Here is a 26,342-nt window from a genome sequence, read left to right on the forward strand (position 1 = left end):
TATCCACATTTCATTGTGAGAGTATGGTTCTCAAGCAATTGTTAATTAAATGTGTGCCAATTATGAGCCAAGCTTTCACCCAGTTACCCCCATCTGGCGGCTGCAGTTCTTTGATGGCTCTTTATAAACAAATAAATAAATATAATTTAAATATATGTGGAAAGCTTCTGTTAAGGGTCATTATATTTTTAAATAATATTCTTGATTAGTATTATAGTTTTATTTATAGAATTCATTCACAGTAGCCAAAACACTGATAAAATAATTTGACAAGTAAAAATTGAAGTAGAGACATGGAAAGTGAATATAAATTTCACCATTTTAAATATAATGGGATCTAATGGCCGTACATAAATAAGGTAGGAACTTGGGAATATTGACAAATGGGTTATTCAAGTCAAGTTAAAGAAAGATGCTTTGGTGGGCCATGAAAATATGATTTCATAGGTTTTGTATATGAGTATATAACAATTAACTTTACAATGGGCAAATTCACCTTATGAATATGTTTATGCATTATAAAGAAAAAGGTATAAAATTATTATGACAGTACATGGGTGGAGCTCTCAAAATAGGATTTTTTACTGAAAATGATATTGCTCAAGCTTTTAATTGTATTATTTGTAATTGTATATGGTGGAAAAATTTATTTCCTAAATGACTCTATTTATATGGGTATAAAACTATTGCAAAGAGATGAACTAAATATTTTTTCAAAATTAAGCTTCCTTGAGTGTTTATAACTTAAGTGGTAGAGTGTTATTAATTATTGTAGTTTTAGTTATTCTATAATATCATACTATAATTCACAAAAACTATTTTGAGATGGTTAGTTATATTTCAATTTAAGTCATCTAATAAATTATGTTTTATTAAAAATTATTAGCTAAGCTTGCCAATAAACTATATTGTACATCATGAATTCAAATTAACATCTTAGATTGTTGTATGGTCTAATCAACTTGAAAGCTCATTCTACATAAAACATTTCATATTATTATGAAGGAACTAAAGATTTTTAGGAGTTTAAAGAACTTTTAAATGCAAATAAACATTAGCTTCTAGGAAATTATATTATAAACATTGATCATGATCAAAAGCAAAAAAGCTTATACTTAGAAAGCTTGGAAGAATTATATAAACCTATTTTTGATAACATTCTTTTATCACTCTCTATAAAATATTAATCATGCATTAGTAGTAAGCTTCTTGTGAATTACTCTTTACTCAGCTCATACCTGGCTGATCCAAATCAAAATGCAAGATCAATTACAATAAAACAACACCAAGACATTTAGAAGATAAGAAATAAATGGATTGCTCATATAAAAGGCAAAAACTACTCTTATAATAAGGAAGAGTTAATCAACCCTATAGAACACAATGAACTAAAAAAATTGTGATTGTTATAATATTTGGAATAAATTGTTGAATGGAGAATGTGTGAAATTAAGTATTGACAATGCTAACACTCGTACTAATAAAATTTATACTATGATAATCAATCAGCTATTTCTTTAACACAATAATCTAGTTTTTCACTCCAAGTCTAAGCATATAAGATCAGAACCTTAAAGCTTGTGTTGAGCACCAACAAAATTTATTTAGTATTTAAGAATATTTATATATATTTATATAAACATTTTTAAACACTAAATAAACTTTAACAAAATAATTATTAAATTATAACTATTAGATCTATAACTATAAGAACAAAACCTTAAAGCTTATGTTGGGCATCAATAAAATTTATTTCTTGTACACAAAATAATAGGCAATAAAGTTTTGTAGCTAATAGACAATAGTTGATAATAAAAAACATAATTTATTCACTCCTCTTTATAAAATGTCTGTTACAAAGTAATGCTCCAAGTTCTAAAATAAATTCCCTAGTTGTAATCATAAATATGCAAATTCCACCACTATCATCTTTCAAATGTTACTTGAATTTTGTAAAATGTTACATTTATTCTTGAAAAACTTGCTTCTCCACAGCCAAAAATTAAAACAATTGAAACAAATTGTCAAACACTAAATCACTAACATCAATTCTCTCCAATTAAAACTCCTTATATTCCTTTATAAGAAAATTAATGAAACAATAGAGTTTACCATGTTGCTAATTCCTAAAATGTATATTTTCCAATTTTTTGTTACAAATTCATCCACTTCTTGTCACTCAAAAATGGATTTTAAGATCTTATTTAGTGAATGAATTTCAAATACATATATATCTTATATTCAGAAGAAAAATAGTCATTATTTGTCCAAACATTATAAGTGGCATGGATTTATTTAGTCATGTTGAATATATTATAGATCCTTACCAGTTTATAGGCTCTTTAAAAGGACCAAAAAAGCAGTCAACTTAGCTCTTCCCTAAGCCCACTTACCAATGGTGTAACATTTTTTTATGAAAGTAATCTCCTGGCTAAAGCTGTCTATATTGACTAGAAACAAGCTTAATTAAAAATATTATCCCTTTTGAGTTAGAACACTTGAAACTTCCTTTGACATTAAGCTTTAAAGTAAATGTTGATTATGAATTTGTTCTACTTCATTTTTAATTTGGTAGATTTAGAATCTCTTCAAACTTTCTATTTCTCTAATATGGGAATTTTCTTTCAAGTCAAGTAGTCGCCATTGATTATTTGACTAAATGGGCAAAAGCTATACTTATGAAATAGACCTTGTCTTAGTAAAAACTTATAAAGCTAGATGAAAAAAAATTATAAAAGGAACTAGCTTTTGATTAATTACAAAATCTTAAATATTAATGTTTAAATTACTATTAAAATGCTTGAAAATTTTATGTAGTAGAGCTGGGATCCTAACTAGTTTTTATCTAAATCAAGAAGATGATCATACTATTTGCCTAGATAATACCCATTGTGGATAGAGTGCACTTGTTGTATGGCTTCCAATTTGGTAATTTGGCAGCACCTTGTGCTGGTTTGACTTCTTTGACTATGATGATGTCATCACAATTGTCTCATAAGAAAATGACCTTCACGAGGGCAGCATAATTTGCAAAATCTCTTTTATACAAACTTCAATGCATTAGTGCCATTCTTGCTTGCCATATCAAATTGTACTTTGTAGCCTTTATCATACAAATTTTATATAGTGTATACTAAGTAAACTATCTAGGTGCCCAAACAGAAGCTTTATAGTTACAGATCTAATAGTTATAATTTAATAGTTATCATGTTATAATAACACTTGATTTGGTTTGATTAAAGGAAAAAACCTGTTTGCATATAAAGAGTTCACTTTCCCCTAGGCAACAATGATGGAGTTAGAGTCAATGACACCAATATATGATTTTGATTCCTAATTAGTAAATTTAAAAATCTAAAAATTTAGGAAAGGCTTTTAGAATGAATCTAGAGCTAGTATCATCACATTTATTTCTTTTTTTTAGAACTAAATGATTCTCTAAAGCCACACAAGCTAGATAAAGTATTTCACTTGGGTAAATGTTCTCAACTTTGGTGACTATGCACTAGTACCCTTATACAGTAAGATAAATTGAGAATGTGAAATTCATCTTACAAATCCTATTAATCTTCCTTCCAGAGGTATAGTTGAAGCAAGAACAATTAATAAATGCTATCATATTAAGTTCTATTGTGACCAATTTATCAGTGGCAAATTTTTTGTTTAAACTACAAGGCAATGTGCATGATAATGAAAATTATCCCTCACAATGCTATATATAATTTTATTTACAGTTTTATATTTTTAAACTTATATATCGATATATAAAATCTAATTTAATAAAATATTTTTATTTTTACTTTTTTATCCATTTAATTTATTTTAATAAGGTTTAACCAATAAAATATGGATTTTTCCATAATTAAGGTTTCTATTGAGAATTATGAAGAGTAACTTTGGCTTTTTATAGGAAAGAATGTGATTATTTCATCAAATTTTTTAGAAATAATTCTTTTGGAGTTTTTTGAATTCTTTCTATATATATATATATATATATATATATATATATATATATATATATATATATATATATATATATATATATAGTTATTTTAATCTTACCTTCCCTTTCAAAGCTGTTATAGTACTTTGGTCTCATTAGTTATATAATGCTTAAAAACACTAAGGTTTTTTTTTTCTTCAACTTTTTACTCTTTTCTTTCTACTTGTTGTGCTTTATTAAAAATAATAGTTTCCCACTGTCATGTATATAGTAAAATTAAAAGTTAACAATCCTATTTTGAGCTATCCACCTCACCTATGTCCTTTTTTATTTTCGCTACATAAGTTCAATCAGAAGGTAAATTTACTTATTCTAAGGTTAAGCCATTTTAGACAAGTAGTTGCAAAATGTTATTGCAAAAGAAAGTTTGTATAGTAATGGTTGGTTTCCATAGGTAGAATTTTTGGCTGTGATCTTTATCATAAAGCTTGCCTCACAACATAATAGGCAACATTTCACATGTTCAAATAAGAGCCTTTGCATGGCTTTATCAGTCAAATGAATAGAAGCCTTTAGAAATTCCACCAGCGTAGTCCTCTCTCTTTCCAGCAATGTTTGAAATATATATATATAGCAAATGAGTGGGGTAAGAGAGAAAAGCAGCATCTATGCTGGCTAGATGTCCAAGTTGTGAATTTAAGCAACAACAATTTCTTCTAGTCCAGAAACCTAGATTCTATCTATTTTTTTTTCAAATTTTAAATATATCTCTAAATGTCATGGGAAAAGCAAGATCCTTACAACTGAAATTCTTGATTAGTAAGCCTTCCTTAGTTTGGGCATTTTGCATGCCTTGGTTATTTAAATCAACTTAAGAAAATATGTTTTGATCATAAACAAAGAAGATGAGTTTCTATGGGTTTTATGTGTTTGCAAATGTAAATTTTTCTGTCTAAGCATACATAGTTGATATGTGTTTCATATTTTTTAGTTGAAAAAGAAGATGTTAGAAATGTCATTTACATTAATTGTTAATATCCAAATTAGAATTATAGTTCATATTTTATTTTGCAAATTGTGACTATATGTTTTATTCAAATATTTTGTAGTTATTAGCGCGATTCACAATTATATACTTTCATTTTGGTCACTTTTAAAATCCCAAACTTATAAATTGAATGTTTTGGACAAGAAATCCAGCATAGCCCAAAAAGCTTTTGGATTTGTGAAATTCTTCAAAGAGTTACCAAGTTACTAAGTTAGCCCTAGTGCATCCTGGCTTGCTCACTAGGCACAACGCCGACATTTGCAATAGCACCCGTGGCACAGTGCCCAAACCTGTTTGATATCCTCCTCAGTTTTTCCTGGTAAAGTCTTAATCTCTTGAATAAGGACAACTTTGTATCAAGGGTTGACGGAGCCATTTCCAGGACTGACTTTCGGCAAGTCGACCTCTACACGTTTGGACGCCGTTCCTTTGACAAGCGTGAACTTGAACAAAGAGAAAGGGCCTTTTTCAGCTCCAATCATCTCATTTGCTAGCCCGTAGATTGCCTCCATTACCATTCCTTCCTTGGTATCCTCCTTGATGTTTTCAGAGTCAGGAGAAGCAAATACCACGACCCTGTGTCCCAACGGCCTTGTACCACCAGTATACTTCTGATTTATTAGCTGGAAGCACAATTCACAATTTTTGTTGGTAGAGTCCCTGGTCTGAAGATAAAATAGTCGAAGAAATGTCTCAGTGCTTATACTTGCGTGGTGTGATAATAACATACCAGATAAACATAGACTTCCCCACCCCCAGAACTCCTGTAACCTTTAGAAGCCTCGTGCACCTAACGAAAGGAGCCATCAGGTCATCAAAGGTTGAAGCATAAGAGCTCCTGAAGAACAGCGTCAAATTGATAGGCTCTCAAGTCCTCGAATTCGTCAAAGGCAATCACTTTTCCACTTGCATAGTTCGCAGAAGTTAGCCCCCTGATTTTTGTCCAAGATTTTGAGCTGTAACACGAGCATCATCTGCAAGGAAGAAAACTGTCACAGCAAGCTAGAAAATGTCCAAAAGGCAATTGCTACATAGAAAGCGGAAAAAGTTCCATACAGAAATACAGGGAGCAAGAAGCCACCAATGAGAGATCCAGTAAAACCGGGTCTTACAACCACAGGCAAACACAGACAAGCATTCAGAAAAGATCATAGACAATTCCCTCACAAGATCACACAACAAACAAAAGGCCTACCTAGATACCAACAAAAATAACGCAGAGCGCACACCAACTCCGAAGGAAACAGAAATGCATTCGAAAGAAATCAGGGAGCCATAGCAGCACAGCCACTCTGAAATTCTGAACGAGAAATGTTAAACTTTACGCGAGCTCGGATTGCGTTGCAAGAAATCAAAGATCCTCCTTCGTGTATCAACATGTGATTACTCTGCATCTGTTTTCTCATTGTTGCAATTCCACAGCGATCCAAATGTGGAAGTTATCTTGAGCTATGGTGATGGCAGAGAGGTGGTTGTGGCGGCGGCGTAAATGATGACGGAGGAGTCGATGGTGGCGGTGGCGGTGGCGGTGGCGAACTTATATCCTGTAGAACCTCCCGGGAGGAGCGATGGACTCTACTCATGCTCCTCTAGCGAGGCTGAAGCTCCGGTGGAGAGGATATTTGCGGCATCGACGCTCAGCCAAAAGCCTCCGGAATAGATGCTTTTGAGGGTGGAGAAACAATGAGCGCTCCAGGGGACTCGAATCGCTCTAGAGATTTTTATTTCCTTTGCTTTTACTTCTTTCGCTTTATTCTTCGTTCTTGTTTGTAGTGCAGATAATCCTCAAGCGAAGCTGATGAGTTTGTGGATTTATAGCTGGCTGACGAATACGGTGATCGAGAAGATTGAAAGGCTCTACCAGGTAATGCGAGTTAGTATTTTCTCTTTTTCCATTTGACAGATTTGTCTCAGCAGTCCCTTGTTGAAGTAGAAGCCTGTGTGCTTCGTCTTGGTCCTAAAATTACTACCTATAAGCTCTCGACTAACAAAAAAGTAATCTGCAACTGATACTTACACCGGATCTTCAAAGATCCGTCGTCTTCGTCCTCACCTCGTAATGGGCCTGAGACAAATCTGTCAAATGGAAAAAGTCGCGGAGAAAGTCGCGGTAATGTAAGTTCTAACTCTTCCTTGCGGCTACAAAATGGTTTTTTAGTGCTTGGTCTCGATCAGCGAGCAACAAAGCGAGTAAGAAGACAAGCTGATCAAGCTCAAGGCCTACACAACCAAGGGTCATGAACACAACATACCCGTAGCAAATCTGAACTTGGATAACTTCCCCATACTAGCCGAACAGTTCCTCTTCACTGGTAGAAAGAAAAACAAGATGAGGCTACGACGTTTGAAGAACATACCTCATGGTGTATGCAAGGCCGCGCACGATAAGCCTCCAGGTATTTGTCACCGCTACATTCTTCATTAGCGGGACGATCGACAGGACCACCTTGCTCTTGCGGCATGGCCATTTCCTTCTCGTCGTCACCATCGTCACTCCACTGCCGGACCTTGCTCTTGAGGTAGTGCAGTCGGAGACTGGCGGAAGTTGAGCGTCAGCCAGACCTTTGTCTTTGTAAGTTGGTGAGCTTGTCATCTCTTGACGTTTAGCGTGGGAGGCAAAACCCTAAAGCTCAAAACCAAGAACCGAAATACTTCATAAACATGTTTTCTCAACTTGAATGCAACCTTGAGATCTCGGAGGTGATCCGAGTGATCAACCTCTTGATCTTGAAGGCAAGATAAAGAAAGCATGAAAGTCGGATCGAACGAGATCATAGCTCAGAAAAGATCCATTTTATGGAACTCTATGATCGTTGTGCATGCCCAATGCAGAGATCTTGATGGAGCAAGAAAGTTCACTATCATGGTATCGGAGCGCTCCAGGAATGGAGCAGAGATCTTGAGGACCTGTGAAGGATGAAGAAGAAGAAGCTTCCAGATGCCAACGGCAGAAGCAGAGTAGCCTAGAGAGCAGCAACAAAGCAATGGCAGAGCCGTACCAGCAGCCAGGAGTGGCAGATAGTAGCGACTCAGAAGCCCTGGAGTGGTAGAAGATGCCAATATGCTCCAAGAGAGGAGCAGCAGAGCAGCCAAGAAGCCCAGGAGCAGCAGAGCAGTGACTCAGCAGGCTGAGAAGCAGAACAGCAGCAGGAGTGGCCAAGATGCTCAAAGAGAGGAGTAGCAGCAGCCAAGTGAGCGGCGGCAGATAGCAGCGGCAGAGTTGGCTGAGAACCCCAGTAGTGGCAAAAGAGCTCCAAGAGAGGAGCAGCAACAGCCAAAGGAGCGATGGCAAAAGAGCCAAGAGTGGCCAAGCCCTAGAGCAACAAGATGTAGTTGATTTGGTGGGAGTCAGTGGAGTACCACCAGTTTAGATGAGTTTTTTTTTCTTTTTTGCAGTTTTTCTCATCAGTTGTATGCATGCTGAGCATCTTATGTTATGCTGAGCAGAGTATGTCATTTAACTAGGAAACTAACAAGTTCTTTGCGAGGATGAGCAGAGAGTCATAACACTTATCAACTCATTGGCTGCACTGATCTAGCGAAAGAAACATTCGACAGAATGCCACAGCATGATCTTAGAATGCAGCGAACGCCCAGTGCGGTGAAACCGATCAATTACACAAACTCTTTCAATGCCTCAAAAACACCTACAGTTTTTTTAATGATCGCTGCATATGGGCATGTATACCAAGCAAAGTGCTTGTTTGACACTGTAAAAGTTCCATGGAATTGCATTAGGACCATGCGGGTAAAATGGACACTTGGACAATGCTTGGGCATTGTTTAGATGCCGTTTACAACCAAACATAGTGACCTGGAACGTTCTTATCGTGTTGTTTGCCCAGAATCCACATGGTGCTATGTCCATTCAGCTCCTTAAAGTCGTGAATCTAGAAGGATTCAAGCCGGGATTTTTTATCTTCCCTTGCTGCCACCTTGGGCTGGTAATCGAGAAACGTTAGCTAAGCTATGGTTTTTGACTACAGTACCGAGTGCTGCTATATCGGTGTTCTTGCAGGAGCTGCGCTCTTAAATGATGCCGAGGAGCTCATTAACACAATGCCATTTTTTCCAGATGTTTCCAATTGGGGATGCTTCCCTGTAAGATTAGAGTTGAGAGGACTGTTAGTGCTGCTTACAATGCCATCGTGATGGATCCTAAAACCTCAGCGCCATAGACAATTTTTCATCATGCTTTGACCAGTGTGGTTAAACTTTTTGCCTTGTAAAGCTTATTATTAACAGAATTTCATCTATAAATGATTGCAAACGATTGAGTGCTTGTGAAGCCAATCTATCCCAAGAAATATACTCTTAGAAGAGTCTTTCAATTGATCAGCTACAAGTGGCCTCAATCTAAAATATTTTTGACTTTGAACTATGGAGCTTAAGTTTTTTGACAAGATTAAGTGATATAGCTGAACTTTCACACAGGGGATAATGAAAAGTACTACATATATGTTGATTTATTCTTCTAAACCTTCTTGTCAACCGAGATAAGTTATTGTCACCGCTGTCTCAAAAGTTATGTTACTTTTAGTAAATTCAATTCTAAGTAATGTATAAATATTATATCCTTATTTGAAACAATTAATACACTAAAAATTCACAATCACTGTGAATTTAATGTTCAATGTTGAACTTGTTCACTAATTTACAAGAAAAGCCATTGTGAAGCTGCAATTAAACCCTCCCTGATCAAAGGCAACGCCTTGTCTCAAATAGACCTCGAAAGCACATACTAGACGTGAGACAGAAAGATACCAAATGTTACGTACAGCATTCAGGCCTTCTAAAGAATATCTCTTTACTTGAAGAACTTCTGCACAGCCAATCGCTGGACTGTCTAACGGAGATGAGGCTAGGAGTTCACCGCTCTCTCGTCGCGATCCAGATTGAGTCCGAGCACACTGGCTGAAAGAGCTTATCATACACAATATCACAAAAGTTACACAGAGCAAAGGGAATAGCAAGTATGAGCATGTCTCTTTTTGTCCAAGCAAGAACTGGATTCCCTGGTGGCGTGTAGAACATGTGGTTGGCTGGTTTCGTTAAGAAGATCTTTGGTGAATTTGGATCACCTCCACGGGGATTTCGAGGTTGCATTGGTTCGAGGAGGATTGCATCAAGTTAGATCCTTACGTAAACATGTAAGCCAGGGAAAAGAGAGGACAGCGCGCTTGCCACACTTCACCCACTGCGCCCCCATCGCAGCTGCTCGTCCTGGAGCGCCTGTAAGCAATACAATCCTTCTCGCGTGTGCGCCAAGAGATGACAAGCATTTTGCAGGATGAGGTGATTGCTTTCATCCATGGAGACGAGATTGCGACTCACAGACTCGTGATCTTCCCGCTCCGTTGGAGATGACTGGAGTGACGATGGTGACGACGAGAAGGAAACGGCCAAGCCGCAAGAGCAAGGTGGTACTGTCGATCGTCCTGCTAATGAAGAATGTAACCGGGAGGCTTTTCGTGCGCAACCTTGCATACACCACGAGGTGTGTTCTTCAAACGTCGTAGCCTCATCTTGTTTTCTCGTGTTTTTCTTTACCAGTGAAGAGGAACTGGTTTCCCTGTTCGGCCAGTATGGGGAAGTTGTCCAAGTTCATTTGATTTGTGACAAATGTTGTGTTCATGCTACCAGAAGCAGCAACGAGGTGCTGAGTTTTCTGAAGGACTAAATTCCCGTATTATGCAGGGCCAAGGAAGACTCTTACCTGCATTTCATGTCTCCTCTCCGGGATTCTAGAGATCGTTCCATGAACCTGAAACAAGAGAGGGAGGTGGGAGCGCAAGAAAAAGGAGTCTAGCGGCAATACGCAAGCATGGAATCCTGGCCAGATTATACGGTGTGTAGAGTTGACTCAACTCTTACAGTTTGATCACTGCGTGACGCAGGTGGCCAAGCTATGGGATCTCCAGACGTGAGTTTTCTGGATCCAGAAGCTGAGGACGTTGCCGAGGGTCTTGCTCTGGGAGAAACGCACGTCCTTTTCATTAGCTCAGCAAGGCGTAAAACCATGTGGAGGTGCTGGAGGAGATCATGCTCTCCTCGTCAAGAATCTTCCCTTCAGCACAACGGAATCGGAGAAAGTCTTGGAGCTTCCACTGACAAAAACCGTTGCTATCGTATGTGAGTTTTCTTCGTCTTGGTGTTTCCTCCTGATCGCTTTATCTGTTCGTTTGACACTAGGTGGAGTTTCTGGAGTCCTCGACTCCATCTTGGATCTAGTCTTAGGCTCCATCTCGGACTCTATCTCGTCCTCTGAGCACTTCAAAGGCCCAGTACAAGCCGGTTCCTTGCGGAAAGCGACGGTGCGTGTTTTCTTCTTCTTTCCACCAAGAGAGACTGTTCTTAGAATGGTTTGTGGAAGTTACAGGTGACAAGAAAGCCATCCGAAACTGGAGCATCCCTGTCAATGGGTTTCGGCTGACACGGCCGAGCGTGTCTGCAAAGGAAATGCAGGTGAGAGACGTTTTACTGTCACACCGGGGATAATCGATCGTGTGCAGGGTGGGTCTGCGGTCATCTCGTGTAGTGAAGAGCAGCAGCAGCACGCACCAAAGCATGTAAGGTAACTTCGCTCGCCTCCTTGCTGGATTGGCAGACCGCCTGTCAATCCCGCAGCGTGGCCTCTTGGACGCCAAGCACAGGCACGTAAAAAGGACGATGGAAGATCCTGTGTCGTGATTCCAGGGGATGCCACCCAGCATGGGGACGAGCAGATTCAAGATCCATTCGTGCGCACTCGATCGGTTGGAGCTGGGAAGTTTGAAGGGCTTAGACTCGCGATATCTCCTTCCAGTCATTCCTAATGTGTCCTGAGTTAGTAGCATCGCAAGTTCGGTGAGACGATGCAGTCATTCTTGGTTCTCTTGCTTGTGCACTTCACTTTGGGAGAGTTAGTTTTCAAACTTCAACAAGTAGTATACATGGTCGATGTTATGTGAAATTATGATTGGATAATGGTGTAGATGTTGTTTATCTTATTGTCTTGAATCTGGCTGGGATTTGTTAACTATATGATTATTTAGTAATGAATAATTGATCTTAAGTAGATTTTAAGATAAACAAATTAATTAATTACCTAATTACCTAATTAATTAATTAATTAATGTTACTTAATTTTACCTTTAACAATATTTTAATTTACAATTTTGCTACTCTTTGATATAGCATTTGCCTTCTATAGAATTTTAGTGTGCAGCACTTTGTTCACCCATTGTTATTTATTAGCTATAGTTATTAATTTTTTATAATATTATAATTAAATTAAATTTATATTTAGAAATTAAATAACTTTTTTAGATTCTCAAGGAGAAACAAGAATTATAACCTTTATAATGCGTTTTTTTAGTTTTAAAAAAAAACTTTTCCTTCTATGTTCATTAAAACTTAATTTTTTTCTTTGTAGTAGCATTTAAGAAATTTGAACTGTTGTTCGCACTATATTAATTTAAGTTTTGTCAAACTAAAATGCAGTTTATGATGACATAGTAATGTGTTTTATGTTACAAATGTTATCTTTCTATAGAATAGAATTCTTATTTTAATCTTTGCCTTTGAGATAATATAATTAGAATTAGTTCAACATATATTGAAAAAGGATTTAGCATATATAAGATTTTAAAAATTTATAACTTTAAATCATAATTTAATTTTACTCTTAAATCTTGATAATTTCAAAGGTTTTCTATTATTGAATTGATTGTGATCATCAATATCTAAAAGATGCCTCAAACAAATTGAAGAATTCTTGTACTATTAAAGTAAAAATTAAATAACTCCTCTGAAAAAATTTATTGTAAAAATTATATAATTTTTAAAATTTTATATATAAATAATATGTTATGAGTAACATATTAAATTTAGTAGTAAATACCAGATAAGCATAGAATTAAACAAAAAACTTATTTCATTAAAACAACTTGGTCCCAACCGTGTTCGGCCAAAATCCTGACCACCGTTGAACGCGGTCGGCCGAACACGGTCGGACAGCTTTGTTTGGTGATTTTGTTCGGCGATTATCCTAATTTATAATGTTTTAACACACATTATCTTAATTAAGCTTATATGAGATAAGGACAAAGGAAAACAAATAAAATAATTTAAAAATGAAAAAAAAATACACTTATAGACTTTTGATTGAATCTTTAATATTATTTAAATGAATTGTAGAAAAAAACTTTAATGTCTACTTGATAGAAAAAAAAAATTCTTAGTATCAATACAGGTTCATTATTAACAAATAAAACACAAATACAAAGAAAACATTATTTATTATAAATATTTTTTAAAAATGTTCAAATTACTACAAAATGATTCAAGGTGCAAGTTCAGTTTCTAACACCTTGATACAAAATCTTAACTAACACAAGTGAATAGATGATAGCTATCAAGTCTGTTATGGGAGATTAACAATGCAAGGTATAGGATGCAATGGCTCGAGATTAAGCAGCTGTGGTGGAGGAACGCACCTCCTTTTCCATAGACAAACTTCAAGCCTCGGGCTCAAGTTGTCACTTGAGGAAGAACAGCAGCTTTGCGTGCCACAGTCGTTCATTCGCTGGGTTTCCTCGTGATCAATCCCCAACTTGGATACTTTCCTAGCTCCAGTTTCTTTTGCAATTTCTCCATTTTCGGGTAAGACCGGGCTCAAGGCCGAGGCAGGAGCTCGAGACGTTGGCGCTTGCGACGAGAGAAGCTCGGATCCAGTCTTCTCTAATCTGATTGAGTTTCTGCCTCCCATGCAAAGAATCCTCCCTGGTCTCCGGAAGAAATGATTATTCTCGCGAATAATCCTGCCATGTTTTCCTCTTCCAGCACTGACATGGCCAATGCAACTCACTGACGGCGAAGATGGCTCCAGCTCTACGAGCTCTTCGGGTATGCTGTGGAAGTTTAGAGCAGTGGAGTGACCGATTTGCTGCTGCTTCTTCTTCTCGGATGGGCTGGAAGTGGGAAACACGAGCTTTCTAGTGAAGAGACGTTGGATTCCTCGGCTGAGCCATGGTGGAAGGCATCTTGGGGAATACGTGCATTCCAATCTTCGGAATTGATCATTAGATGTCGTGCAGCTCACTCTGCTGCTTGATTGTGGCGAATCCGATGAATAATCTTCTTCCCAGACGCCCATAGTGTTCGGAAATGGAGCACTACTTACCTTGAGAAATAACTGGGAGATCTTGTGATCAATGTTCGCAGATCCAAGCTAGGGCCCAAGGTGTTCTTGGAGAAATAGCAGAAAAATAATAGAAAAATGGAAGAACACTGCCGTGTCAAGAAAATCCAGGGCAGGACAGTTTTGTCTCTGATAGGAAAAAAGAGAGAGAATTGGAGAAAAACTGGAACTTTCAATTAAATGACTTTGAATCTTCAACTTGTTCTAGATCTCAAGACTCCGCAAAGACTTATGTAAAAACGTGATGTAGCCGGTTTTCAAATGAGTGAATATACCATACAAGAACCCTAAAAATATTTTTAGGGTTTTAGCCTCAATGGCAACGCACAGCGATCCTCTCACGGAGCTCCCGCCGCCGTCTCGCTTCGATCCGGAAGACCTGGAGCTTCTCAGCGACGATCCCTCTCAGGTAATCCCCACTCCGGCGCCATTCGTGGCATGGAGGAACGACGAGGCGAAAATCCTCCGCCCGGAGCTCCTCCTCCTCGGCTTCTCGCGGCCGTCGTGCACCCTCCTCCACCACATCCCAGGCAAGAAGCTCCTCGCATCGATTGTGCTGCCGGGAATCTCCATGGCTGGCAACTCGATCGCTGCTCCATCGCCGGAGGATCACTGTTGCTGCCTCTACGCTCTGGACGGGGATTGCTCGATCGTGGCGGCGCTCGTCCAGTACCGGATCCCGCCCGAGAAATACCACGAGTGGGTCAGGGTTCTCTTCGCGGCCGTGAATCCGGATGCGATTCTCGCGATGGAGCTCCTCCAGGCCGAGAATTTCCGGTCCAGGCTCTCGGTGGACGATCCGATGCTCTTCACTCTCGAGACCGACGCGATGAGAGCCGAGAAGAGAGAGCAGCAAATCCCCCCGTTCTTGCCGTCGGGGAGCTTGATCGATGGGCCGGCGGCCGCGGTGCTGAGCTACTGCCAGATGCAATCTCTGCGCGCGAGATTGCTCGTGTCGTGGCCGGAGCGTGATGTTTCTTGCCTGGGGAAGAGCTTGCAAGATCTTACGAGCTACTTGCCGGGCGCTAGAACTCTGGGATTTGCGCAGGCATCGAAAGCTAGTGTGGGAAAGCGAGGTATTTCTACCTACGAGCTTTTCATGTGATCAATGTTTTTGAAACAATTTCTTCTCATATTATAAATGAAAAATAAATGCCTTTGGTTAAGGATGGCATTTACAGTTGTTATTTATTTAAATTAATTGTTGTATTATAATTTATAGATTTTTTAAAACGCTAAGGTACTAATTATTGATCAAATGGATTAATAAATAATACTAAATAAGGCAACCCTACCAAAAATAAGAGTTTAAACCTGATTATTGGGAGAAACTATAGATTAATTAAGTCAAAGGCTGGAGCACTTGTTCATGAACTGGATCATCTCTCCGTACGAGTACTCCATTTCTCCCTCGACCTCTGGAAACAGCACGAAATGGCCTCGATCTGGATATTCTACAAGCTTTGCATCCTTCCCAGCTTTCCGGAGCTCTTCGTAGTACTCCACTACGCGGCTGTAGAGCACGTCTCCAGCTCCCACCACCACCAGCAATGGCGGCATTGGATCGATCTTGGCGATCTCCTCGGCCCTCGGAACTCTGCAGTAACCATGGTCGCGGTTGGCACCCTCGGGGAGACAAAATCGCCAGAGAGTATCGCAATGGGCGAGTGTGAGAAGGTCGGGCTGGACCAGCGACTGGATCTCGGACTTGGATCTCTCCTCGCCGCCAAAGAATGGAGCCACTGAAACCAGACCTTTGATCCCCAGCGGCGAGAGGTCCCTGTGGATCGACCGGGCAGCCATGTAGTGGACGATTGTCCCTCCGGAGCTGTTGCCCATGAGGAAGATCCGGGAGAAGTCCGCGTTCTTGAGCCACGGGTCGCGATCCATGGGCGATTGCTGGGCCTGGGACTGAAGCCACTGAAGAGACGCGAAAGAATCGTCGAATGCCACGGGGAGGCGGTGCTCCGGCGCTAGCCTGTAGGCGACGGAGACGACGATCATCCCCATCTTCCGGGAGATACCACTGCAAATACTGTGGGATCGCATCGAAGCAGGAGAGGTGGAAGCGAATCCACCGGCATGGAAGTAGACGAGTAGCGCGCGCTTACCGGTGAAGCTAGCATCGTCGATCACTGTAGCCGATTTGGGAGCGAAGATTCGAGCCCACATTCCCGTTCCTTCGTCCAGGATCACGTCCTTGCATCCAAATTCGCCCTTCTCGAAGCTCGGATCGGCAGGGCAATCGGGATCGGGCCACTGGGGCCTGACGATTCTGCCATCGCTGAAGAGCTGGATGCCTCCAAAATCGCCCAGCAGCTCGCAATTGGCCATCGCAGTGGACGAAGAATTTAAAACACGGAGCGTTGAATATCCACATTGTTAATGTCGCTTTGGCCGAGTGGTTAAGGCGTGTGCCTGCTAAGTACATGGGGTTTCCCCGCGAGTGTTCGAATCTCTCAGGCGACGCTTTCTTAAACCTTCCATTTTTTCTCCTTTCATCGCAGGTTAGGGTTCCAATCGCGCCATGGGACGGAGGCGAGAGCGCAGGCAGGGAACTAGTCGCCGGGTGAAGCTCGATCTCACAGATTCCGAGCCGCAAGGTAAGATTACCTCGCAATCTTTGCATCAATCGAGAGAAGTTTTTATTCTTTCAGAGAATGCGGCCGCCGATTCCAAAGCGGGAGAAGAGATTGCCGATAGATCTAGAAACGATGGGGACACTACTACTGCCGCTGCTTCACCACCATCCAACTCAGGTGGGTTACTCGGGCATGCTTTTGATGGCCGACCGCTTTGGAATTGTGTGCCGGGTCTCGCTCGGTTGCTTGAAAACTCTATAAGCCTCCAGAAGCACAAGGCTGGTCACTTCTTCTTTTCGTTTGTGAGGTCTACTACTCAGAACCAGCAGCGAAGAAAGATGGTAGCGGCTCGTCAGCAAATGGCCTTTGCGGTTCGTATGATTCTCGCTCAGCTAGTTTAGTCTTGCTGTGGATATCTGGAAGAAGTCCCTCTGGCGTTTTTCAAGCGTTCTTACGAGTTCTTGGTGCTCCAGGTGCTCCAGAGAATTCGTTATCGTTGTTGGGCCAGTACGATGCCGACGATGATGGGAAGGTGGAGTCGGAGGAGAAAACCTCTTCTGGAAATATCGATGAAAAGAAAATGGATGCAGAGGTAGAATCTACTTTGTATTTCTAGCCGCTGAGTGGTTGCTCTGTGAATCAGGTGGCTGATTTTATTGCCGAGCTTGAGACAAGCGGATTGCTAGACGCGAATGCGTCCGAGACTTCGGAACCAGAAGCGAAACAAGTTGTTGAGCCAACAACAGAAGCTGCGGAGATCAGATCGGTTGTGGAAAGAACAAGTCGTCCGTCTCTGGCCTCCATGATCGGGGACGTTGTCGAGAAAGTGCTCGCAGAGAATGAACCGGAGAAATGCGACTGGAGAGCTGTTCTTCACGAGGAAAGTGGGGAGTATTACTATTGGAATGTGGTGACTGGGGAAACAACTTGGAACAAGCACGACGGTTCTGTAGAGGCTGCTGTAGGCGTGGCACCTTTACCTTCAGAGTCTTACCCGGGATTGCAAGCCACTTACGCTCCGGCCATCTGTGATGTGAACTATTCTGGATTAGTCGGGACTTCAGACGACGCTGATACGCGGCTTGGATCAGCTGCCCTCGTACAACTCGGAGAGACAATTTGCGAACGCTTGAAAGGTCTTTGCGGGTGAGCAAATAATGCATTGGTAGTTTTGAGCTGAAAGTGTTTCCGCAGGGACGCTTTGGTGACATTACCAAATCGCATACGGCTGGCTGTCGAAGCAGAGATACGGCTATCCGATTGCCGGCTGCTCATGGCGCAAGGAATGACTGACGGTCTCATGTGGACAAATACAGAAGCTCATATACGACGAATCGAGTCATTGCTTGTAGCCGAGCAGCAAGAGCAAGAGGCTGGTGTGAGAGCTGAAGACGAAGATGTTGATATGGAGGTCGATATGGATATTGAGGAACCTGAAATGATCCAGCAGGCTGTGCCGCCACCTGATGAAGACTCTGCTCCTCCGCCACCTCCCGAGCCAGAAATTATTCCCCCGCCGCCAGCGCAAGAACCTCTTTCTGATCTGACAACCAACAGAGACGCGGTTCCACCCCGCGGAGAAATGGAGACTTCTACATCTGCGAGCAGTGCGGCACTTGTGGAAGCAGCGGCAGCCGCTGCTAAAAAAGCAAGTAAAGGTATTTCGTGTCTTTATGTCAGATGTGTGGTTCTGACGCTAGCATGTGTGCAGCTACGCGAATGAAGAAGGGAAATGCGCCAGTTCTCGTGAGTAAAACAAGCAAAATGTCATCCCTTGTAAACAAGGTAGTGTTTTGTTTTTCTCAATTTGATTGGGTTCTAAGTAAATTTTTGGTTGTGTCTTTTCTGCAGTGGATGGCTGCGAAGCAAGAGTTGCATGAAAGTGATGATGAAGATGGCGAGAAAGAACTATATGATCACGAGGCAATAGAAAGAAAGCGGCAAAGAGAGATTGATGATTGGCGCAGGGAGCAGATTGCAAGTGGACAAGCTTTGGACAACGTCAATTTTCAACCTCTAGGACCAATAGACTGGTAAGTCTGACGTCCACTTACTGCCTTTGCCTGATGATGAACACACTTCCAGGAGGGATAGGGTGAAGCGAGCAAGGAAAGAAGGTCAATCAAAAGTTTCTTCAACAAGCAAGAAGCATCCAAATCTGGACGTGCTTTCGAAAGGTCTTGCACCGGGGTGGAAGGTACGATTGAGTGTTTTGATCTAGGCTATGTACTGATATTGCATATATCAGGCTTTCTACGATGAAAAATCTGGTGATGTCTATTACGGAAACTTAGAAACATCTGAAACGACATGGGATAGGCCAGTCGCGTGAACAGTTTTGTTTTAAACGCTCGAGAGGAATGTCGAACGTCTGCTGTAGCGTTCATGACGCGGTCGGAGGTGACGGAGACAAGAGCGTTCTTTTTGCCGGGAGACAACTAGCTTTCAACACGGTGGTATCTCTCTTTCGGCACTACACTCACGAGCGGGCCTTGTTGAAGGGGCGTTCACTTCACGACTACATCATCAACCGCGGCTTTGATCAGGAAACGTTTCTGGGAAATCTGGTGGTCCAGATGTACGGGAGGTGTGGGAGTGTGGCAGAGGCGAAGAAGGCATTTGACAGGATCCAGGAACCCAACGTCTTCTCGTGGACCATCATGGTGGCAGCTTATGCCGAGAACGGATATCTCCAGGAAGCAAGGAAGATTTTTGACGCGATGACGGAGAAGAACGTGGTTTCGTGGACGGCTATGGTTTCGAACTATGCCCAGAATGGTTATCTCCAGGAAGCCAGGAAGTTGTTCGACGAGATGCCAGTCCGGACTGCCGTGCCTTGGAACGCTATGATAGCCGGCTATGCCCAGAACGGGCATTGCGACGAGGCTCTAGTGATGTACAGGAGGATGAGACAGGAAGGTGTGAAGCCGACGGAGAGCACCTTTGTGAGCACTGTGGACGCCTGTGCTACAGTCGCTTTGCTGGAAGCTGGCCGGCTTGTTCATTCAAATGCCGCCGAGATGGGGTTTCACACAGCAGAGAAAGTGGGAAACGCTCTCGTCAACATGTATGGCTGCTGCGGGTGCTGGGAAGACGCGAAGAAGGCATTCGACGATATGCCGGAGCAGAATGTGATAGCTTGGACAGCTCTCCTGGTGGCCTACGCCAGGAGTTCCAAAGTCGAGGAAGCAAAGGCTACTTTTGACAAGATGCCGGTGAAGAGTTTTATTTCCTGGTCGGCAATGGTGGGAGCTTATGCCCAGAACGGTCATAGCAAGGAGGCCCTTCTCCAGTTCCGGTTGATGGACCTGGAAGGCGAGCGCCCCGACGGTGTGACTTTTATCACCACTCTCTACGTCTGCGGCAACCTCTCGGCTATAGAAGTTGGCCGGATAATCTACGAGGACATCATTGGGACACATCTGGAAACCGACGTAACCGTGGTGACTGCGCTGCTGGACATGTTTAGCAAGTGCGGGAGCTTGAGCCAAGCAAAGTCGCTGTTTGATCGAATGCCGCTCAAGGACATGGTAATGTGGAGCTCCATGGTGGCTGCCTGTGCTCACAACGGTCAGTGGCTGATGGTACTGGATACGTACTACTATATGCTGCTCGACGGTGTCAAGCCCAACAAGGTGACGCTCATGAGCGTCCTCTCGGCGTGCAGTCACGCCGGACTTTTGCGAGTGGCCTTGGAGCAGTTCACTTCAATGAGAGAGGAGTATGGCTGCGAGCCGGAGTATCGGCACTACGTGTGCATGGTGGATACTTTAGCTCGGGCCGGACAGGTGAAAGAGGCCGAGGACTTGATCGAGACGATGCCGTTTGAGCCGGATGGTTTGTCGTGGAGGACGCTGCTGAGCGCATGCAACAGCTCGAGCGGAGCCGGGCAGGGTTCTCGAGCAGCGGAGAACGTCTTCGAACTGGATCCGGAGCACGGAGCTCCATACATCCTGCTGTCGAATCTCCACTCGGAGAAATGATTCAAGCTTGGGGGAGGAGGAACCTGCTCGCTCACCAGTAGTCGCCGCAGGAGCAAACACCGTTCTCGGTGTGGTGGAAGCGGTTGAGGTCCCGGACAATGATCTTCCGCCCCGTGATCTTGGAAATGAACTTGGTGGCCGAGTGGCAGTCGGAGCAGACTCTCAGGTTCTTGACAACTCTCAGCGTCGTTCCCGGTGGAGTGCTGATGAGACCACAGGCGATGGCGAGCTTCTCGCTGTGGAAGAAGAGGAGGCTCTCCTTCTCGTCCTCGTTCACGAGCCTGAGCACCTCGGTGGTATCTGGTACGTAGCCGTCTTCCTTCATGAGAACACTCAGCCGCTTGAGCTCTTCCAGGATCTGCTGCTTCTTGGGGTGCTGGAACTTCTCCCCGGCCGTGAACTCGTGGAAGCGGTCATTGATCTCGATGGTGCTCCACCCGGGCTTCTTCCTCACGCCGCGGGCTTCCATCAGGTCCCTCACTTTCGCCTTCTCGGCGTGATCTCCAGCCGCGGCATGGATGTTGGACAGCAGGACGTAGTAGCCAGGGATCTCGCTGGTGAGCTCCAGCAGCACCTCCGCGGCTCGCTTCCCTCTCTCGACGCTCTTGTGGACGCGGCAGGCGGCGAGGAGAGTGTTCCAAGTTACATCGTCCGGGACGAAAGGCATGGTCTGGACGAGCTCCTCGGCCTCGAGCAAGCGTCCGGATCGCCCGAGAAGATCGACCATGCACTTGAAGTGGTCCATGGTGGGAGTGATGCCGAAGTCGTGGACGAGGAGGTCGAAGTGGAAGAAGCCGTGCTCGAAGAGGCCGGCATGGCTGCAAGCCGAGAGGATGCTCTTGAAGGTGACAGCGTCGGGGAAGAGGCCGTCGACGTTCATGGCCAGGAAAGCATCGAGAGCTCGATCGGTGTGGCCGTTTTGGACGAAGGCCGTGATCATGGTAGACCAGGAGATCAAGTTCTTGTTCCGGATACTCGAGAAGACAATGGTGGCGTCGTCGAGATTGCCACACTTGGCGTACATGTTGACGATGGCGGTGGAGATCTCGACGTGGGCGACGAGCCCGGCCGCGGCTGCGATGGAGTGGAGTGATCTCCCAGCGACGAGCGCCGAGAGGCCGGCGCAGGCATCGATGGCGGCAACGAAGGTGACCATGTCGCAGCGCTGGCCTTCGTTGTTCATGGCGCGGAAGAGGTGGAGCGCGGCCTTGCAGTGCCCGTTCTGGGCATACCCGGCGATCATCGCGTTCCAGGAGGAGGAGTTTCTCCTCGGCGCGGCGTCGAAGGTGGTCTTGGCGTGGATCATCCGGCCGTGGCGGGCGTAGGCGGCGATCATGGAGTTCCAGGCGATGGTGTCCCTGGAGGGCATGGAGTGGAAGAGCTTCTCCGCGGAGGGGAGGTCCCCGGCCGCGGCATAGCCTGCTAGCAGCGCGGTGGCGGAGAACTCGTCCTTGGTGGGCATTTGATCGAAGAGGGAGTGCGCCAGGGGGAGATTGCGGTGGTCGACCAGGGCCGAGATGGCGATGCTCCAGGAGAAGGCGTTCTTGGTGGGGATGGAGTGGAAGACGCGGAGCAAGGAGTCGAGGTCGCCGCATTTGCCATACATTTGGAGGAGGAGATTGGAGAGGAAGCGATCGGTGGCGAGGCCGGCGTGGACGATTTGGCGGTGGAGCTGGCGGCCTTGGTTGATCGAGGAGGGAGTGGAGCACTGGCGGAGGAGCGTGGCGTAGGAGCTCACGGTGTCCATGGTTTAACTATGACGATATAATGAGGAACTAATGAGGATTATGGCGATAATCGAAGGCGAGAGATTAGGAATCCCTAATTTTCTTTTTGTTTTTATAGGGCTTACTTCATATACTACGTTACATTTTTTCGAAATATTCACGTTTAAAACTCTGGATCTTGGTTTGTCTAACACATATAATTTAGTCCTTTTTCCAGTACTAGCATAGAGATTAGTAGGGTTTACAAAAATTATGGAGCGAGGCACTGGTTACACTCATCATTCAACTGTGCAGGCTCAAGGCTTCAAGGATGGCGAGGCCAAAATCAAGCAAGCTATGGCAAGAAATGCACTCTTAGTTGATCCATCCCTGGAAGTGATTAGAGTAGCCGACTTGGGATGCTCCCACGGATCCAATGCAATTCATGCCGTTGACTTTGTAGCGCGAGAGATAATCGAGCTGCGAGATCTAAAGCTTTCTTCGTCTTCGTCTTCCTCTTTGGAGATCCAAGCCATTTTCTCGGATATCACTGCCAATGACTTCAACACGCTCTTTTCTCTAGTTCCACACCTCCAAGGCAAGCCGTACTTCTTCAGTGGAGTTCCTGGATCATTCTACCTCAGGCTCTTTCCTCGCTCTTCCATCCACTTTGCAATGACAACCTTCGCATTACATTCCCTCTCAAAGGTATAAGTTTGTGTTGGTTCTGATGTAAGTGAATGGCTTCTATGTGTAGATCCCGGAGGAAATCACTAACAAGGAGTCACCAGCTTGGAACAAAGGCACCATGTACATAGACAGATCCTCGCCCCAAGCAGCAATTGAAGCAGTTGTTCGGCAAGCTAAGGAGGACCTCCAGAACTTTCTCCAGTGCCGAGCTCAAGAACTAGTCACTGGAGGCCTCCTTGTCTCCAAATTTCTCATAAGAACCACACGAGATCTTGAAGGGCCTCTGCACAATGGTTTCCAAGAAGCGTGGAAGGATCTCATTCAAGAGGTATAAAATCTTCACAAAAATCAATGCTTGTTCCTATGCCATCACATTTGCAGGGGATTATAAGCCAAGAGAGCTTGGACACCTTCAACTTTCCCGTCTATTTTCGCAGCTGTCATGAGGTCCAAGATGCATTGGATTCAGTGAAGGAGGAGTTCAAGGTGATTCACAGAGAAGTTTCGAAAGTCCAGATTCCTCCTCGTCAACCTAGTGACTCAATGAGGGCGTTCAAGGCCATAAGCAAGCCCTTCATCGAGCAACATGTTGGAGATGAGAAGATTGTGGAGCTCATGTACTCGAGGAGCTTGTCTAAAGAGTTAAGAAGTAGAGACTTATTTTCCATGCTACTCGTTCTTGAAAAAAAAGAGTTTATAGTAATCTAATCAAGAATACAATACTGAAGAACAAAAAGAAAGAGATGTTGATATTAAACACTTCGATACTTGAATAAGTTGGTATGGGATTATACAGCAAATTATATACAACTTTTTTGAAGCTTTAGATGATTTTACAATACATATATAAGAAGTTCCAAAAAGAATTTCAGTAGCTTCTCGTTGTAGAGAGCGGATCATAGTCGTAGACTTGCCCGGCCTTCACAAAGCGGCCTTTTATCCGCCGTCTTGTATCAGCACGAGTCTTGCGAGATTCATACCGGATTCGCTTCTCGTATCTGTGACAAAACTTGTGAGAAACAAAACTCAAATGAAACAAAATGGAAGACCAACGTACTTGCGAGTTTTCCTCTTTTCCTTGTACCGGAGCATGGCATTCCCTCTTGCCTCCGAGGCCGCCGCGGGATCCGAGCTAGTCGAGCTCCACAGCTCTCCAGCCGCGTAAAACACCGAAGCACAGTCCGCGTACTCGGTGCCACTGCTATCTCCGCTCACTCCACTGGAGCAAGCCGGCCTCGGAGAGAACTGGACGTTTCCCGCTGCTGCTGCCGGATGGAAAGGGCCTCTACACGCCGACTCGGAAGCGTCCGACTGGAGAGAGTTTGCAGTGTCCATGCTCGAGCATCCCTGGAAAAGTTTTAGCTCTTTTAGCTCCTCTAGGCTAGAGACTGCTTACGTTTTGCATGCTCTTGGAGCTCATGGCCGGAGCCATGCTCGGGCACGCGATTCCAATGTCTTGAAACGGGGTTCCAGCGGCGTCCTGGGCCGAGAGGAAAAGATCTTCGTAGTTGTCAAAGACATTCACGTCGTCAGCCGTCAGCGCTTTGCAGATATCATCGATTCCCATGTCCTGCGCGTTGTTCCAGAGCTGCAAAGGAATTAAAAAAAAAAGAGTATGAGTATCGACAAAGAAGTAAAGGAGAAAGGACCCGACATGACGGGCATTCTAGCAACAGCAAGCTGGAAACAAGAAATATCAGCTGGACAGCGTTAGTCGACCTTTTGGATGCTGGCAAGATAACCAACTAAGACGAGATTCGGCTGGAGGCCTGGTCAGTAGAGACGGTAGCAAGAAAATTTAATGCACCTGCTGGTCTGGACTCGCTGCCTTCCAGGCGTTCTCACCCTGCTGAGGAAAAATCTCGCCACTCTCGGGCTTTGAGGACGGGCTGTGGAGGCCAAGTTGAGCCGTCTGGTTCTGGATCTCCGCAACACCGCTGCTGCTGCTCGTCGAAGGCCTCGGTGGAGGTGGAGGCATCAAAGTCTGTGCTTGCGTGATGGCTTTCTCTCGCTGTTGATGCCCGAGTGCCTGCTGTGGGGGCCGACTTTGCAAGATCATCAGCTGCTGGAAGATCTTCTTCTCCCGGCTCTGGAAAGAAAAGCAAGACAAAAAAAAAAAACCAAAAAACCATTTGAAAGGCCTCGAAAGAAAAGCAAAACGCTACCTGTGGAGTTGAAGGGTGGTGGAGCTGCTGCTGCGACTGACTTGACGCCGGTAGCCAACCTTGAAGGGTCTCCAGACTTTTAGACGTAGATCCCTTCCCGCTTCCATTTCCACTTCCACTTCCACTTCCTGGTTCATCGGACACATCACAGTACCATAGCCGAGCAAGCTCCGCCGACGAAGGACATCCCGTGTAGGATACAATAGCGCGCCTCTTGTGGTGCATAGCTCGGTACTCTGCGTGTCTTTTGCCGTCGCAGGCCTGGCAAAAGGCCTTGCTTTCCGCTCCACAGCGAACCACAGCAGGCTGGACGACGCACATATCGCACACCAGAGTTCTCGAGTGCCTCCTGGAGAGAGCGTTTGCTTCGTGAACGTTGCGGTCACACGACAGGCACAGGAGCGCAGCATCGGCCTTGCAGTAGACAGTGGCTCGTTCGTCCCCACAAAAGTCGCAAGGTCTCTCCATCAAAGTCCCCGCTTTTCCTTCTCTAGAACTATTTCTACTACCTGTGTAGAAAACCTCCGTTTTCAAGTCATTTGTCTCCAAAGAACTTGCGTAAAGTTGGCTTATCGCAGATATTTTGATTTGCTTCGTGAAGAACCTGTGTGGACCAGAAGAACTTGATCTATATTCTCTCTCGTGAAGTACCTGGATAGGACCTTTAAGTTTCTATGACGGCGAGTAGAGGAACCAGAGAAAACTCGCAAGCTGATGGCCGCAACGATATGTGGCAAGCGAGCAGTCCATCTGGAAGGCGAATTCCTCCCCCGCAAATCTCCGCAAGCAGCATCTAAGACTAAAACCCCACCTCCGTCGCCGATTTCCTAGCAGCGCCCAACCCCTATTCCCAGCGCCAGCGCCGGCATTTCGATGATGCGAGGAGGATCCAGGGCCGCGAGCGCCGATCTAATCGCCTCGATCGCTTGGGAGCGGCGTGGAGGCGGCCAATTCCAGCCTCGAGCGAGCACGAGAGTGTGGATAGGGTTTAAGCCCAAAGCCTAATGAAAAAGCGCAAAAGTCTGCCAGCTCAGCAATCGCTTT

At 44.0% G+C, this 26,342-nt stretch overlaps 7 protein-coding genes and 1 non-coding gene across 9 annotated transcripts; 5 read left to right on the forward strand and 3 right to left on the reverse strand.

Moving 5' to 3' along the window:
* The first annotated feature begins 14,488 nt into the window (after window positions 1-14,488).
* Window positions 14,489-15,277, forward strand: LOC9637032. The gene has a single exon (XM_002993945.1). It carries the CDS (start codon window positions 14,489-14,491, stop codon window positions 15,275-15,277), a length of 789 nt encoding a protein of 262 aa, XP_002993991.1.
* Window positions 15,278-15,417: 140 nt separating this feature from the next.
* Window positions 15,418-16,506, reverse strand: LOC9636612 (probable carboxylesterase 8). The gene has a single exon (XM_002993964.2). The coding sequence runs from the start codon at window positions 16,504-16,506 to the stop codon at window positions 15,520-15,522; it is 987 nt and encodes a 328-aa protein (XP_002994010.2). The 3' UTR covers window positions 15,418-15,519.
* Window positions 16,507-16,559: 53 nt separating this feature from the next.
* On the forward strand, window positions 16,560-16,641 carry TRNAS-GCU. Its single transcript has one exon. It is a non-coding gene; the product is annotated as a tRNA-Ser (tRNA).
* A 39-nt stretch (window positions 16,642-16,680) lies between these two features.
* LOC9637033 (formin-binding protein 4) lies at window positions 16,681-19,138 on the forward strand. Of its 2 annotated transcripts, XM_024667546.1 has the most exons (10): window positions 16,681-16,775; window positions 16,830-16,931; window positions 17,024-17,125; window positions 17,228-17,346; window positions 17,398-17,900; window positions 17,949-18,412; window positions 18,466-18,539; window positions 18,606-18,787; window positions 18,840-18,951; window positions 19,003-19,138. In XM_024667546.1, the coding sequence occupies exons 1-10, from the start codon at window positions 16,700-16,702 to the stop codon at window positions 19,084-19,086; spliced, it is 1,818 nt and encodes a 605-aa protein (XP_024523314.1). In that variant the 5' UTR covers window positions 16,681-16,699; the 3' UTR covers window positions 19,087-19,138. The 2 variants fall into 2 exon arrangements, with proteins under 2 accessions (XP_024523314.1, XP_024523315.1); XM_024667547.1 differs by lacking the exon at window positions 17,024-17,125.
* Window positions 19,098-20,759, forward strand: LOC112343677 (pentatricopeptide repeat-containing protein At2g21090-like). The gene has a single exon (XM_024667549.1). The coding sequence runs from the start codon at window positions 19,115-19,117 to the stop codon at window positions 20,735-20,737; it is 1,623 nt and encodes a 540-aa protein (XP_024523317.1). The 5' UTR covers window positions 19,098-19,114; the 3' UTR covers window positions 20,738-20,759.
* LOC9636613 (pentatricopeptide repeat-containing protein At4g02750) lies at window positions 20,753-22,620 on the reverse strand. Its single transcript, XM_002993965.2, has one exon. It carries the CDS (start codon window positions 22,482-22,484, stop codon window positions 20,769-20,771), a length of 1,716 nt encoding a protein of 571 aa, XP_002994011.2. The 5' UTR covers window positions 22,485-22,620; the 3' UTR covers window positions 20,753-20,768.
* An 84-nt stretch (window positions 22,621-22,704) lies between these two features.
* Window positions 22,705-23,884, forward strand: LOC9637034 (probable S-adenosylmethionine-dependent methyltransferase At5g38780). The gene is made up of 3 exons (XM_002993947.2): window positions 22,705-23,151; window positions 23,201-23,461; window positions 23,515-23,884. The coding sequence occupies exons 1-3, from the start codon at window positions 22,717-22,719 to the stop codon at window positions 23,839-23,841; spliced, it is 1,023 nt and encodes a 340-aa protein (XP_002993993.2). The 5' UTR covers window positions 22,705-22,716; the 3' UTR covers window positions 23,842-23,884.
* A 17-nt stretch (window positions 23,885-23,901) lies between these two features.
* LOC9636614 (zinc finger protein CONSTANS-LIKE 14) lies at window positions 23,902-26,285 on the reverse strand. Its single transcript, XM_002993966.2, has 5 exons — window positions 25,299-26,285; window positions 24,941-25,222; window positions 24,530-24,721; window positions 24,191-24,480; window positions 23,902-24,131 (listed from the first exon to the last, which is right to left on the reverse strand). The coding sequence occupies exons 1-5, from the start codon at window positions 25,764-25,766 to the stop codon at window positions 24,002-24,004; spliced, it is 1,362 nt and encodes a 453-aa protein (XP_002994012.1). The 5' UTR covers window positions 25,767-26,285; the 3' UTR covers window positions 23,902-24,001.
* Window positions 26,286-26,342: the final 57 nt, after the last annotated feature.

This window comes from Selaginella moellendorffii, unplaced genomic scaffold, assembly GCF_000143415.4.
Source record: "Selaginella moellendorffii unplaced genomic scaffold, v1.0 SELMOscaffold_179, whole genome shotgun sequence".
Classification (NCBI taxonomy): Eukaryota; Viridiplantae; Streptophyta; class Lycopodiopsida; order Selaginellales; family Selaginellaceae; genus Selaginella; species Selaginella moellendorffii.

Bases quoted from the DNA above. Each gene is read 5' to 3' on its own strand.
- LOC9637032 (XM_002993945.1), top strand. From the start codon at position 14,489: ATGGCAACGCACAGCGATCCTCTCACGGAGCTCCCGCCGCCGTCTCGC.
- LOC9636612 (XM_002993964.2), bottom strand. From the start codon at position 16,506: ATGGCCAATTGCGAGCTGCTGGGCGATTTTGGAGGCATCCAGCTCTTC.
- LOC9637033 (XM_024667546.1), top strand. From the start codon at position 16,700: ATGGGACGGAGGCGAGAGCGCAGGCAGGGAACTAGTCGCCGGGTGAAG. The intron at 18,413-18,465 runs GTATTTCGTGTC...GCATGTGTGCAG, and splicing joins TGCTAAAAAAGCAAGTAAAG to CTACGCGAATGAAGAAGGGA. The intron at 18,788-18,839 runs GTAAGTCTGACG...ACACACTTCCAG, and splicing joins CCTCTAGGACCAATAGACTG to GAGGGATAGGGTGAAGCGAG.
- LOC112343677 (XM_024667549.1), top strand. From the start codon at position 19,115: ATGTCGAACGTCTGCTGTAGCGTTCATGACGCGGTCGGAGGTGACGGA.
- LOC9636613 (XM_002993965.2), bottom strand. From the start codon at position 22,484: ATGGACACCGTGAGCTCCTACGCCACGCTCCTCCGCCAGTGCTCCACT.
- LOC9637034 (XM_002993947.2), top strand. From the start codon at position 22,717: ATGGAGCGAGGCACTGGTTACACTCATCATTCAACTGTGCAGGCTCAA. The intron at 23,152-23,200 runs GTATAAGTTTGT...TTCTATGTGTAG, and splicing joins CATTACATTCCCTCTCAAAG to ATCCCGGAGGAAATCACTAA. The intron at 23,462-23,514 runs GTATAAAATCTT...TCACATTTGCAG, and splicing joins GGAAGGATCTCATTCAAGAG to GGGATTATAAGCCAAGAGAG.
- LOC9636614 (XM_002993966.2), bottom strand. From the start codon at position 25,766: ATGGAGAGACCTTGCGACTTTTGTGGGGACGAACGAGCCACTGTCTAC. The intron at 25,223-25,298 runs GTAGCGTTTTGC...TTTTCTTTCCAG, and splicing joins ACCACCCTTCAACTCCACAG to AGCCGGGAGAAGAAGATCTT. The intron at 24,722-24,940 runs GTGCATTAAATT...ATTCCTTTGCAG, and splicing joins CAGCGAGTCCAGACCAGCAG to CTCTGGAACAACGCGCAGGA.